This window comes from Lissotriton vulgaris, chromosome 1_1 (assembly GCF_964263255.1).
Source record: "Lissotriton vulgaris chromosome 1_1, aLisVul1.2, whole genome shotgun sequence".
Lineage (NCBI taxonomy): Eukaryota > Metazoa > Chordata > Amphibia > Caudata > Salamandridae > Lissotriton > Lissotriton vulgaris.
Genome location: NC_141685.1, coordinates 2,112,089,964 through 2,112,105,004, shown reverse-complemented (window position 1 = coordinate 2,112,105,004; position 15,041 = coordinate 2,112,089,964). Strand labels below are relative to the sequence as shown.

At 47.0% G+C, this 15,041-nt stretch overlaps 1 protein-coding gene across 1 annotated transcript in view; it reads right to left on the bottom strand.

The window, feature by feature from the left end:
- LOC147751672 (tetraspanin-11-like) overlaps positions 1-15,041 on the bottom strand; it is a 1,044,069-nt gene that overhangs the window by 548,738 nt on the left and 480,290 nt on the right. The window contains exons 4-5 of the mRNA XM_086939141.1: positions 3,519-3,593; positions 29-133 (exon numbers count right to left, since the gene is read on the bottom strand). Coding sequence (XP_086795267.1) covers positions 29-133; positions 3,519-3,593 — 180 coding nt within the window. The remainder of the gene's footprint in view (positions 1-28; positions 134-3,518; positions 3,594-15,041) is intronic.

Genomic DNA, 15,041 nt, shown 5'->3' with positions numbered 1-15,041 from the left:
TCAAGATAAAGCCAGGGTGTGCGCTTACGTCTTGCTGCAGGCGGTCGATGGCTTCCGTCAGAGGCTCTTTTCCCGGCTGTCCGTAATTGTCCATCATGGTCTGGTTCAGGTGCTGCTTGAGCTCCCCACCTAGCTGCATACCAATAAACACCAGTATGAAAATGAGGGTGAAATGGAATTTATTCAAACCTACGCACGCGATAAGTATGAGCGACATTTCAATTATAATAACATGGGGGTGAGGCTCTCAGACAGGCATCCCGCGGTTTGATGAGCTAATGGCACTTGTTGTGAAACGTCACGCGGTGAAACGGAGAGCTGTGATTGGCTAACTTGATTCAAGCTATTAAAGTAGATTGAGTCTGCCTTCAAGGTCCAGGCTTACTTTTTAATCAAGATCAGCTGTTGTGTCAGTGCTTCTAACAATTACCGCATTAGCATTCTGATGATGCAAGCACTGTACTTCAGGCAGAATGCTTAGAAGCAGTTGTTTTATTGCAAACAATCTCACTCCAATTCCCATCCAGTTCCCCTGTGTATCATTTATGTCAAGTAACCACGCACATAATCCCCCACATAATTCCCCCAGTCATGACATTCGTGAGTGGAGGGCAGGGGGCTGAAACTGTGAAGAAGTGTCACAAAAGAATCCTACACACAAAGAGACACAGTAACAGACCCCCAGAATTGTGCTGCCTTGGTTCACCAATGTTGTGATTGAAAAGGCAACATTTGTGGCACAAAATACCAGCATTTGCTGTTTTTTTTCTGAAAGGCAGAAGCTGTGCCTGTCACAAAAATACTACTTCGCCTATGGGGAATCACAGCCGGGGACTGACAGGCCAGACTCTGCAGACCTCATTCTCAAAGCTCTGCTTTCAGCATAGACAACCTGCTTCCCAGTGATGATAACAGCTGTGGCTGATGAGAGGCACAAGGGATACAGGAGAAGCGTTGCTGGGGTACAAGAGGCACGGGGGGCTGTGGGAAGGGGAGTAGAGTGGGAGGGAACGCAGTGGTGTAATGCAAAATGAAGGTAGCGGAAAGGATGAAAACATCAGTACAGGTGTCACGTTTATTGGTAGGTCCTGCAACACCGAGACTCAGGCAGCAGCTGCTGACCTCTGAACCCTCCCTCTATTCTGCGTGGGCATGGAACTCACGTGCCAGGAACGCAGCATTCAATCCCACACATCCCCTTCCCTTCAAATGCTCAAGATCTTAGGCCCATATCACATAATTTCCAACAATACACGGATAAATAAAATAAAGAACAGGAACGATGGAATCTGCAAAGAAAAAGGAGAGAACAGAAACAAAACAATATAATAATGTAACTGCAATACAACATATTCCAAATATGTCGGACCCAAACTTGAGACATTCGAGAACATCCCTAACATGTCAAATGGGGACCTACCTATACACCACAGAATCACGCAAACGTTTTGGTAGGAATTCTCTTGGTAGGAATTTTCTTCAGCAATGCTCGTAGATGGCCCCGTCTTTTTGGACACTTCAGCTCACATTTCCTTAAAATATAACCAGCCTTCGCACCTGATACCATGACCACCATACTTTTGTTCCGCAATTTGCCATTCTCCAGAACCACCACATGATGCTTTACCTCTCTCACCAACATCGGGGATAAAAATCTAGAATGGACTTTCCTGACATGGCGAGGAGTGAGGGCGCTCACTGAGTCTCCGGTAAGCATGGGCGGAAAATCCGTTACGCTCGCGGATTTTGCGGATTTTCGGGAAATCCGCAATCCGCGAGATTTGCGAATTTCCCGCAAAATCCGCAAATCCGCGAGCAGCGGATTTTGCTCGCGCTGCTCGCACTGTTCGCGTGAGTTCGCGCCCCGCGAATAAGTGCAAAATTGCAGAAATACGATCTTAGCAAAACTGAAAGTAACTACTTACCAGGTTCAAAAGTTCAGGCACATCATTAGTAGCCATTTCCTGTAGTGCTTCCTGAGGGGCCCCTCCAGAGTTCAGTTGCCAGTTGAAACTATTATGTGACCCTGCTCTGAACCTCAGAATAGTTACACATATGCCACAAAGGTCCTGAATTGCAGCTAAGGGAGACAAGCAGGAGCCAGGCTGGAAGTTAAAATCCATTAATCAGCCCCTAATTCATTATTGTCAGTTGGGGCAGGGCAGGTGTTGTAACTAATTTTGCAACAATGAAAGCACTTAGCAAGTGCAAAAGATCACTAATCAGGGCGCACTAAGGAAGCAGGTGCCAGCTAAAAAAATATTCTGTGACACATTAATCAGCCCCAAATTAATTCAGGTCACTTGAGGCAGGGAAGGTGTGCTTTGCTTTGCCGAAAATAATGTACACTGGACAACCAGAGGGTGTGGTGATGAAACAGAGGGTGGCATGGGTGGGCCAGAGGGTGGCATGAGTAGTCAGAGAGTGGCAGTGGTGACAGAGAGTGGCAGTGATGAAGAAGAGTGTCCCAAACAGGCTGGACACGTAGAAACAACAAGTTCGCAAAACTTGCGACCCGACAGGTAAGTTCGCAAATTGCGAAATTGTAAAAACCCTCGCGAACTGGCAGAAACACGGGCGAACACAAAAAAAAAAAAATCCGCAAATTCGCGGGAATTCGCGGATTTTGCGGATTGCGAATCCGCAAATCCGCAAAATTCGCGGATTGCCAATCCGCAAAATCCGCTCATGCTTAGTCTCCGGCACATACACAAACTTCTCGCCTGGAACGGACATCACTCTTTGCGCTATACTTTTCTTGTACACAACTACCACAACTACCACATCCAACACACTTCCCACCTTCTCACAATCCATTCCCCCTCTTAAATTAAATTTCTGTTTGACCTGCCGACATTTAAGGAAGCTTGAGGTACTAAACTCCTCAGGTAATTATCCACGGTGTTAAATGCCTGCTGCAAACTCCTAATTCCCACCCATGGATAAACAAGGCTAACACATGGGTTGGCATTAACCGGCCAACTGTGCAGACAATGCATGATCCAGCTGGAAAGTTACAAGGAAAGCTGCCACATTTGCTCACCTCCTCTCCCTGCCACCATAGCTCGGGGCATGTTAGTCTCTGGCCTCCTGAGAGGTTTAGGAGCTTTATTCTGGGCATAGACTGACAGGCACTAGCAGCACAGAACCATTATGGCTGTGCCTTCAAGCATAATGGAAAATAGCTACCAGAGTCTGACTCTGTGTATAACAAATGCTATGGTTTCCCTCAAAGAAGGATAAATAGCCTCTATTATATCTCTGTGTGGGAGCCAGCACTTATTGTGCAGAAATTGATTTTCTTGATAACATCTACTTCATCTTCAGTTAAAAATGCCCCTCATTTTTCTTTTCAGAACGTTTTAAGATGCTACTTCATATAGATGTTGAAAACAATAAAAAACAGTGTCTACTGGCTTTAAATACATCTTTACAAAGCATCACACTCGTTTTTCAGTCAAACCTTAAATACTAGCCCTTAATGAAATGAAAATGAAAATGCAAAACATGGAACTTACCGTTTGATAATAAACATATGCAAGAACACCAGCTACCAATTCGATGAGAAAGACCAAGAGCAACATCGAAAAATACTGTAAAAGAAAGCAGAACGCACATTTGAGATCCTGTAATTTTGACTGCTTGGGAAAGAAGAAATTTGTGAATATTTTCAGGAACATTAATGTTGTTGTTCTTACTGTTCAATATTTCAAATGTAGAATACTCAATAAATTGAGATTCTGAGAGCTTGAAAGTACCTCCTCACAATGCACATTCACTTCTTCTAACCTTTAAACACACAATGATGCATTAGCAAGTTTTAATACTTGACACACCCCAAAGGCTTTCAATATCCCGTAATTTTATTGAATCACTATGGTACCATCCAAGAACAATACATTACCTCTACATCCCTCGTCCTCGACCCAGTCATAACACATGAGGTATTCCACACAACAGGAAACAAAACAGGAAACGCTTTTTAGACTCCACCCACCCTCCTGTCAGGTGCTATAACACACCTCACCACCAGAAGCAAATCCTGTTTCGTTTCCTGTCGGTTGGACTACTGATGGGTGACGCTTGGGTATGTGCCAGGCACTTACCTGCTACGACTGTCCTGTGGTATCCTCCTTTGCTGGGCCTTGGGGGTGCTCGTGGACCTCCGTGGGACCTTGAAAGACGGGCTGCTGGGCTTCCTGTGCTTTCCTCGTGGCGGGGACCCTGGGTTGCGGGGCTTCTCGGGTCCCGTGGTTTCTGCGTGCTCCTGGATTTCTGGACTCCTTGCTGGTTCGTGCGCTGGTGGGGCGCCCCGGGGCTTTCTGCTCGTATGCCGTAGCTGTTTTGGCGGCTTACCCCGGTGGCCTGGCTGCTGCTTGGACTTGGGCGCTGCTGCCCCACGCGTCCTGCACTTGCCGGTTCTGCTTGACGGGGCACGCTCACCTGCGTGGCTCCGGATTTCCTCAGTTTCCAGAGGGGGGTGGGCTGTGTTGTCGGACGTCGGCATGATGCCTTTCCCGGCTTCAGTCCCTCATTTTTGCCTGTGCGGGCGCTCGGGTGGGCTCCGGGTTCCCTGTCTTCCTCTCCGGATTGGCTGACCGGCTCGGGCGGTGACGTCATCGTCTTCTTTCGGCATTGGTGACTCGAGGTGTTTCCTTCGACGGCTGCTCCTGGGAGGATCGTTTGCTGCCCCTCCTTCGTCCTCATCGGTTTCAAGGGGCTGCAGCTGTGGGGTGAGTCTTTTCCTCCTATTTTATGGAGGGAATCGAGTGTTCTTCGCTCCTGTGTCTCTTGTGGAGTTGCTGTGTGTACTGTGTTGCTTTGCTGTTTTTCTGTGTCTGGATTGCTGTTCGTCATGGGGAAACACCACAGGAAGAGAAAGCATGTCTCTCCTGTTGGGTCATCCTCCTCCTCTTCCGACAGTAGTGATTCTGTGTCTGCTGGTCGGAGTGCTGGTCTGGGTGGCTCTAAGCGGCTGAAGCGCCTGCTTTTGGAGACGCTGTCCAGTCTCAAGGCTTCCAAGAAAGGTGCGGGGGGTCGCTCTGAGACGGCTGCCCCCCCTATATTCGGATATTTCTTCCTCCGCTTCCTCTGATGAATCCACTTTGGGTGCGGTGGATCTGCAGGGCAAGTACATTTCGAGGGAGCTGATGCCTGATCTTCTTTGCCATGTTCGGGAGAATATGGGTTTCCCTGTGGATCCGGTGCCTGGTACCTCCCAGGACACTGTTCTGCCGCAGTTTCAGAAGCCTGTGTCTTCTTCCATGCCCATCCACCCCTTTGTCATGGATGTCCTCCTCAAGGAGTGGAAGGACCCGGACCATATTTCTATGCCCAGATTCATGTCTTAACTATATCCTTTACAGGACATGGAGGTTGCCCTGCCTGATTCGGTGCAGGTGGATTCTGTGGTTGCTTCTCTGGTTGGTCGGCCTTCCATGGCTGATGATAATATCCTGAAGGATGGCGTTGATAAAAAGATTGACTCTGCTCTGAAGAAGTCCTATGCTGGCTCTCACCTGGCTCTTAGGTCGGGGGTGTATGGTACATATGTTGCACAGTCTTTGCTAGCTGACTTCAAAACTTTGTTTTCTACTATGCAAGAGGGGGGCGATTGTCCGGAGTTGCTGGAATCTATGGAGCGTCAGTCGGAGTTCCTTTCGGACATCGCTTTTGACTCGGTCAGGGCCTCGTCTCTGTCTTGTGGTTCCTCTGTTGCTGCCCGTCAGAACTTACTTCTGCGAGGTTGGAAGACGGATGCTGCGCAGCGTTCTATGTCCTTAAGGTTGCCGTTTTCTGGTACTCATCTTTTTGGGGACGCCCTGGAGGACAAGCTCCATAAGGTCTTCAAGGAGAGGAAGCATTCGTTGTCATTCCGTCATACTTCTTCGCAGAGGGGGTCCTCCTTCTCGAATGCCCGGTCCTTTCGCCAGCCTTCCAGATTTCAGCAGTCCTCGTTTAAGGGCCAGCTTGGTGCTCGTAGGTCCTTTCTTCGGAGGTTCCAGAAGAAGCCCCAGCCGGATGGTGGGTATGGCACTCCTCGCTCCTGACTACGCCGTTCCGGTGCCCGTTCTCGCTGGTGGTCAGCCCGCGGTTGGTGAGAGACTGCGGCTGTTCCTACATGCTTGGCTGCTGACGACCTCGGACCAGTGGGTGCTGGATGTTCTTTCCCGGGGTTACCGGATAGAGTTCCTGTCTCCTCCTCCTCCCTCGGGTGTGGTGGTGACCTCTTTGCCTTCGGACCCTGCTCGCCGTCTGGCGTTACTGGAGGGTGTTCAATTTCTGTTCGACAAACGGGCGATTGTCCCGGTTCCCCCCCTGGAGTGTGGACTGGGGACTTATTCCGTTGTTTTTGTGGTTCCGAAGGTCACAGGGGGGTTCCGTGTTGTCATCAATCTTCGGGCCCTGAACTTGTTTGTACAGAAGATCCCATTCAAGATGGAGCCTTTGCAGAAGGTGATTCCCCTGATCCAGGAGGGTTGGGTGTTCACGTCGCTGGATCTCCAGGATGCCTACCTGCATGTTCCGATGGCGTTGGAGGATCAGCGGTTCCTGCGCTTCTGCCTGGATGGTCGTCATTGGCAGTTCTGCGTTCCTCCCTTCGGTCCCCGGTCCGCCCCCAGGGTGTTCACCAAGGTGGCTGCTCCCTTGGTGGCTCATCTCCATCTCCTGGGGGTGTCCGTGTTTCCCTACCTGGACGATTGGCTGCTGCAGGCTCAGTCTCCGGAGGTCATGTCCCGCCACCTTTCCTTGACCAGGTTTACGCTCGAGGATCATGGCTTCCTTGTCAATCTGCCGAAGAGTCACCTAGTCCCTGCTACTCGGAGGACCTTCATTGGGGCTGTATTCGACTCTGTGCTGGGCAAGGTCTTTCTCCCAGAGTCCTGGATTCTACGTCTTCAGTCTTTGCTGAGGAGGTTGCTCTCCAAGGTTTCGGCTCCTCTCCTGCAGTGGCTGGTGGTTCAGGGACACATGTCTGCCACTGTGTTCACGGTGCCCTGGGCCAGGGTTCATCTTCGGCCTCTGTTGTGGCATGTTCAGCGTTGGGTACCCTTTCCTGTCCGGGACTTCTCGATTCCTGTGCCTGTGTCTCCGGAGTTGGTGTCTGTTCTCCGGTGGTGGCTGGATTCTTCACATCTGATGCGGGGCATGTGGTTCCATCCTCCGACCTCCTTGGTGTTGACGACGGTGTCGTGTCTCCAGACCCAGGAAAGCACGCAGGACACGATGATGTTGTACAGGTATGCCTTTATTCTTGTTCCTTACAGCATGTACAGATCACGACCTCATGCCTCGAGGTCCAGCACCAGAGTGTCCCTCTCCCCACCCCTAGACCGGATGTGGTGTCCGGTGTCCCCTCGCCCCTGCGCTGCCCCAGGGTCCTAGTGCCCTTGTCCTGGACAGGACATCTCCCCATTTGTTGCAAAACAAACATTTTTTTTTTTGAGAAAGGAGAGAGAGAAAGAGAGAGAGAGAGAGAGAGAGAGAGATAGATAGAGAGAGAGAGAGAGAGAGAGAGAGAGAGAGAGAGAGAGAGAGAGAGAGAGAGAGAGAGAGAGAGAGATGTTGTTCGATGGCCCATAGGCCTCTTCGTTTACACCTCCTCAATTAGTCTCTTTGGTTCCATGTGTTTCCTTCTTGATCGCTGTTTTTTGATATCCGCTTTAGCTTCTTCCTTTTGTGTGTCTTTCTATAGTTCTTGCTTTGACCTTTCCGCTTCTCTTACGTCTGCCTTGCTGACATGCGAAAGGTGCCCTGTGACGTGATACTGGCCAAACTGCCACCTTTGCCATCCGTTCTTTTGCTTTTGTCATCTTCAATTTGCCTCCGGGGATCTCGTTGCTCCATTTCCTCGCTTGTCCTTCTTTGACTATCGCGATGCCTCCTTTCTTTCTTTTCCGTTTCGTCGCATGTCTTCCTTTCTTTTCCTGAGCCTTTGTTGCTGCGTTTGCTGTTTGAGCTCTTGCAGCAGTGTCTTCTTGTTCCACTCTTTTTTCTTTCTTGTGTGTGATAGTCTCACTCTTCTTGATTCCCTCATCGCCGTTCCATTTCTGCTTTCTTGTGCCACCACCTGTCTTCGGTGATTTTTTTCTTTGTTGATGTTGTGTCACCTTTGCTACCAGTTGTATTTCGTTGCCATCTGAATTTGGCTCTCTGCGCTGTCCCCGGTCAGCATGTGCTTCGTCGTCCTCGGCCGTCATAGCAAATCTGATCTCTTTCAATTCTTTGTGGTGCTCTTCGGTCCATGTGAAACATTTTCCTTTGTTTGTTAGCCCCTTCAGTGGGGTGCTTGTGACGGCATCATCTTCTTCCAGTCTTTCAGTTGCCATCAGACCCATCATTTGCGTTGTGACGTTGCTCAACAGGCACGGCGCTGTTTCTTCTGTGAACTTTCCTCGCTCCATTTCTTTTGCGTCTGCTGTCGCTCTAGCCTCCGCTCTTGCTAGGGCCAGGATGTTTTCTAGTGATGTTGGCTCTTTTAGTATTTTTGCACGGAAGCTCGTGTCACGGCATCCTTCTATGATTCGCAATCTTATTGCTTGTGTGTTGTCAAATTTGTCAAATTCACAATGCGTTACAAGTTTCCTCAGTCTGGTCGCAAAGTCATCTGGTGTTTCGCCTATTTGTTGAGACGCAGTTGCGAAAGTGTATCTTTCAAGATCAATATTTCTTTGCTGGTCAAATTTCATTGTTAAACATTTCTTTAGTTTTTTATAAGTAGTTGTTTCCTTGTTGGTAGCGTCACTAGGAGGTCCCCAATGTCATCGCATGCAGAATTTAGTAATAGACCCAGTTTCTTTGCCTCTGTCACATCAGTCTCTTCCATGTATCTCTCCAGATGTCTGATCCAATTCTCCCACCTTATTCCTACTTGTGGCTCCGACAAGTTGAATGGTGGTGGTTTTCTGTATTGTGCATTTTGTCTTTCTGGCTTGGGGTCTGTCATTTCTTCTTTTCTGTGCTCTTCTTGACACTCTTTCGTGTGCTCTTCCTGGTATTCTTTTGTTGTTTCCCGTGCTCTTTCTGGCACTCGTCTGTTTTCTGTGCTCTTCCGGCACTCTTCTATTCTCTGTGCTCTTCCTGGCACTCTTTTGTTATTTCTTCTATTATCTTTTTCTTTTGTTGTTTCCCGTGCTCTTTCTGGCACTCTTCTTTTTTCTGTGCTCTTCCTGGCACTCTTCTATTCTCCGTGCTCTTCCGGCACTCTTCTTTTCTCTGTGCTCTTCCTGGCACTCTTTTGTTATTTCTGCTATTGTCTTTTCTTTTGTCCTCCTTTCTTTTCCTGGTGCTTGACTCGGCACTCTTTCTTTTTTAGTCAGCACTTTGTCGTCTTTATTTTCTCTTATGTGTCTTTATTTTCCTTTCTTTCTTTTTACTTGTTGTCTTTTTTCTCTTATTCACTGTTTTTGTCTTTGCTTGTGCTTTATTAGCGCTCAATTCCTTTAGTTCGATTCTCTTATTCGTCCTTGTCACCCTTTGTCTTTTCTTTATTTTCTTCTTTGTCTGTGCTTTGTTCTCTTGTATCTTCTTTATTTGCACCTGTTCGTTGTGCTGTCACCTTCTTTTCTGTTCTTTGTTCTATTGCTGCTTGTTCAACCCTTATTTTCTTAATTTGCCTCTTTTTGCCTTTGCATATACTTGTTTGTGCCTTTTTCTTAATTTCCTTTCTTTTCTTTCTTTTGTCCTTTTATTTGCCCCTTTTCTTCTGGTGTTTCTCTTATGTACATGTATTTATGTATTGATGCCCACTTGTTGTCGTTATTTGTCCTTCTTTGTGCCTTTTCTCCTCTTTGATCGGCACTTTCTGATGTTTTTCGCCCTTTGCCTGACTTTAAGATGGCCGCCGCGCTGGTTCTCTGTTTCTATTGGCTTGTACAGCCTGATTCTAAGATGGCCGCCGTCTTCTCGCGGGACTTCGCGGCCAATCGCGATGCAGCCTGACCTCAAAATGGCCGCCGCACTTGTTCTTCGTCCCTATTGGCCCTCGCGCCTGGCCCCAATATGGCCGCCGAGACTCTCGCGAGAGCTCGCGCTGGCTTTTCTTTTATTCCTTGAAACTCGCGCTCTTTGGGAGGCGCTTACAGGATTCGTTTCTTCTTCGTTCGCGGCGGTCGGGGTGGGCTCCCACGTCGCTGCTTTCTTCTGGATGGCGCTTCACTCTTCCCTCTTCCTTTTGACCACGACGCAATCCAGGGTGGGCTCCTGGTTTCAATCACGATGTTCTGATGGGCACAGCATGCAGTCCGTCGAACCTTCGTCGCCAGATGTTGTGTCTCCAGACCCAGGAAAGCACGCAGGACACGATGATGTTGTACAGGTATGCCTTTATTCTTGTTCCTTACAGCATGTACAGATCACGACCTCATGCCTCGAGGCCCAGCACCAGAGTGTCCCTCTCCCCACCCCTAGACCGGATGTGGTGTCCGGTGTCCCCTCGCCCCTGCGCTGCCCCAGGGTCCTAGTGCCCGACAGACGGATGCCAGCGCTTCTGGTTGGGGTGCGAATCTAGGCCCTTGGGCGGTGCAGGCGCGTTGGCTTCCTTCGGAGTCGCACCGTTCTTCGAATTGGAGGGAGCTGTCTGCGGTGGAGAGGGCTGTTCGCCTTTTCAAGGATCGTCTTCTGGGGTGCAATGTGTTGGTGAGGAATGTCTGACATAATATCGACAGACAGAATATCGACATGCAAAAATATCGGAGCAAAAATATCGACAGCAAAAATATCGGAATCCTATCTTCATTATGGTAAGTACAAAAATATCGAAAAACTAATATCGTAGTACAAAAATATCGGAATCAAAAATATCGTTTTTTTAAATGTATTAATAATAATGTAAAAATAATTTTAAAATACATATAATTTTACAACTATTAAATAAAAATATTAAAACAAAATTAAAACTAATACATATACATTTAAAATAAATAAAACACTTAATTTAAAGTAATTTTAATTTTTTTCATCTAATTTATTTGATTTAATGTAATATTTTTAGGTTTTTACCCTGTACGCCTGTACCCCAAAAACCCAAAACTGACCCTGAACCCTAAAAATATCCCTGTACCCCAAAAACCCAAAACCGACCCAGAACCCTAAAAATACCCCTTTACCCAAAAACTGAAAACTGACCCTGAACCCTAAAAATACCCCTTTACCCAAAAACTGAAAACTGACCCAGAACCCTAAAAATACCCCTTTACCCAAAAACTGAAAACTGACCCAGAACCCTAAAAATACCCCTTTACCCAAAAACTGAAAACTGACCCTGAACCCTAAAAATACCCCTTTACCCATGAACTGAAAACTGACCCTAAACCCTAAAAATACCCCTTTACCCAAAAACTGAAAACTGACCCAGAACCCTAAAAATACCCCTTTACCCAAAAACTGAAAACTGGCCCTGAACCCTAAAAATACCCCTTTACCCAAAAACTGAAAACTGACCCTGAACCCTAAAAATACCCCTTTACCCATGAACTGAAAACTGACCCTGAACCCTAAAAATACCCCTTTACCCAAAATTAATTAATATTATTTAATTACCAATTAATTATTAATTAACAATAACAATAAAGTAAATATATTAGCACATTTGCTGTAATTAATTTAATTTAATAATTAATATTATTTTTCCCAATTAATTAATTAAGAATAACAATAAATTATATAAAAAAAATTACTATAATTAATGTAATCAATTATTAATTAATTACCAACGAATTAATAATTATAAATATGTAAAAAATTATATTAATTAATTAACTAATTAATAGAAATTAATTACCAATTAATTATTAATTAAAATATGTACAAACATATATCAATTAATTAATTATTATTAAATTACTTCCCACCCTATTCCCCTATAAACCCATAACCCGCTACAGAACATATTTCTCAATTAATCAATTAATTAAAAATAATTAAAAATTATTTCTCAATTAATTATTTAATAATTCCTACTAATTAATAATTAAATTAACATAATTAAATTACTTCCCACCCTATTCCCCTATAAACCCACAACCCGCTACAGTAGTAAAAGACAATATTTAATTAAATTACATTAAAAATAAATAATAAAACATAATAAATACAATATAATATACACTAAATTTATTTAAAAATTGATATTAGTAACATCAAAGTTATTAATTTCGATATTATTGGCATCGATATTTACAACTTCGATATTACTGATATCATACCAATATCGATATTTAGACTGTCGATATTACTTACCTTCGATATTTTGTCCCATTGATATTTAAACTTCGATATTTTTGTATATCGATATTTAAAAATCGATATTTTGTCTGTGTACCGTTGGTGAGGTCGGACAACACTGTGACCGTGACCTACATCAACCACCAGGGCAGCACCCGCTGCCTTTCCCTGAACTTGGTGGCGTGTGCGATTGCGAGTTGGGACGAGTGTCATCTGGTGGCCCTCTCTGCTCAGCACATTTGGGGTGTGGACAACGTGGTTGCAGATTCCTTGAGTCAGCGGTTCCCGTCTTCTCTCGCCCTGTGTCTGTCTCCTCGGATTTTCAGGTTGCTATGCCTGAGATTCAGGACTCCGGTACTGGATCTGTTTGCCTCCCGGACCGATGCCCTGCTTCCCCTATTCTGCTCCAGGACTCCGGAGTCGGGGGCTTGGGGAGTGGATGCCTTGTCTGTCCTTTGGCCTCCTTGGTTCCTGTAAATGTAAATGTATTTGAGCTTATATAGCGCACAGCTACCCACAAAGGGTTTCCCGGCGCTTGCTTAGGGAACCCGTCCTGGTATTCCCCTGTGAGATAACCCCGGCAGGGTATCCACAAGGTGAAAGCCAGGCATCCCGCAGCGAGGGGCCGTTGTGGAGATTAAGCAAGCTATTGCCCAGAGTCGCAGAGTGTGAACCCGTGAGTCGAGAAGGCACCGGAGCGAGAATTATCGAGTCCGTGGAATTTTTGAGCCCAAGACCCGCCGAGGCGGGGAACTGAACCCTGGTCCAGGGCCGATCTCAGCTTCCGGGTCTGCCGCCTCTAACCCCTGAGCCACACTTCTCCATGCGTTCCCCCCATTTCCTCTGATCCTTGCCTTGTTGCTGAAGGTTCAGCGGGTGGGGGCTCAGGTGGTGGCTGTTCTGCCTTATTGGCCCCGCCGCTCCTGGTTTCCTCTGCTGCTGATTCTGGCAGTGGGCCCTCCGTGGATCCTGCCCCGCTACCCGTCTCCTCTGAGTTCCCCGTCAGCCTCCCTGTTGGTTCCTCTCACCTTGGCGGTCTGGAGGTTGAACGTCTGTCTCTTTGTGTCCGGGTTTGCCCGACTACCTCATCACTGTGATGCAGGCTTCTCGTCGGAAGTCCACTCTTTCCTCCTATTCCAAGCACTGAGTTTCCTTTTCTTCTTGGTGTGATTTCCTGGGCCTGTCCCCTACCTCCTGTGATGTTTCTTCTATTCTTCAGTTTTTTTTGGATGGCTTTCAAGAACACTATGCTTTGTCCACTTTAAAGGGTCAGTGGGCTGCTATCCGGGCCTTTCGGGATCCGGCTTCCCTTCTGCCTTCGGACGGGTTGTTGGTTTCCCGTCTGTTTCGGAGTTTCTCTCTTTCTGCTCCTACTTTCCGTTCCCCGGTTCCTCCTTGGGATCTTTCTTTGGTTTTGGGTGCCTTGTAGTCCCCTCCCTTTGAGCCTTTGTAGTCCGTGGACTTGAAGTTCCTGTCTTTCAAGGTGGCCTTTTTGGTCGCTGTTACTTCTGCTCGGAGGTTGGGAGAGCTTACGGCGTTGCGCTGTTCTCCCCCCTTTTTGAGGTTTCTGGACGACGTGGTGGTCCTTTCTTTGGACCCCGGGTTTTTGCCTAAAGTTCGTTCAAGTTTCAGTTCCTCACAGGAATTGATTCTTCCTTCTCTCTGTCCTTCTCCTTCCTCGCCTTCTGACTTCTTGCTCCATTCTTTGGATGTGAGGTGTGCATTGTCTGTTTATGTTGCACGTTCTGCTGGGTTTTCAGTCTTCTGACTCCCTCTTCGTGACCTTTGGTTTGGCTGGTAGGGGTAAAGCTGCCTCTCGCCTTACTTTGGGTCATTGGATCAAGGCTGTGATCTCATTGGCTTACCAGGGCTCTGGTTTGCCTTGCCCGTCTGGTGTTCAGGCGAGATCTACCAGGGGTGTGTCTGCTTCTTGGGCTGCTTTCCATGGAGTTCCCCTTGAGGAGATTTGTAGGGTGGGGACCTGGGCGTCCGAGTCCACTTTTGTGCGACGTTATCGCTTGAATTGTGCTAAGTCTGGCCGCCCTAATTTTGGTTCTGGTGTGTTGCAAGCTGTGGGGGTTCCCCCCCTGTTTGATTCTGTTTGTTTCTGTTTGTTATTATACTCTGTCTTGCTGCACTCCTTTGTGTCTGTTCTGGTTTCTGTTTCTGGTGTGCCAAAGGCCTTTTTGGGGTTGCTTTGGTATGCCTCATGTGTTATGACTGGGTCGAGGACGAGGGACGTAGAGGTAATGCTTTGATTACTGGGGGTAATCCCCATTACTCTTAGTCCTACTCGTCCTCGACCCAGTCATACAACCCACCCGCCCTCCCTTTCTGGGCCTTTGGTGCTTGGTACATCAGGATTTGCTTCTGGTGGTGAGGTGTGTTATAGCACCTGACAGGAGGGTGGGTGGAGTCTAAAAAGCGTTTCCTGTTTTGTTTCCTGTCGTGTGGAATACCTCATGTGTTATGACTGGGTAGAGGACGAGTAGGACTAAGAGTAATGGGGATTACCCCCAGTAATCAAAGCATTCTTTAATCTCTCGTCTAGTGTAGACTTATCAAGTCACCTCACAACAGAGAATGGAAGAGGAAACATTTTTTGTACCCTAACTCTGCAAAATATTTCCCTCCAACTTTATAAAATGTGAGTTGGCCACAGGTATGCCCAAGCCACCACAGGCAGCCTTCTTTCTTGGCACACAACCAAAGATTCTATCACAACCTGTGTCATACCTCCATGCTGGCAAACAGAGAGAAACGGACCCGGAGAATTGTGGCAGGTAAGATGTTTTTTTTCTTCCTCTCGCCTGTGA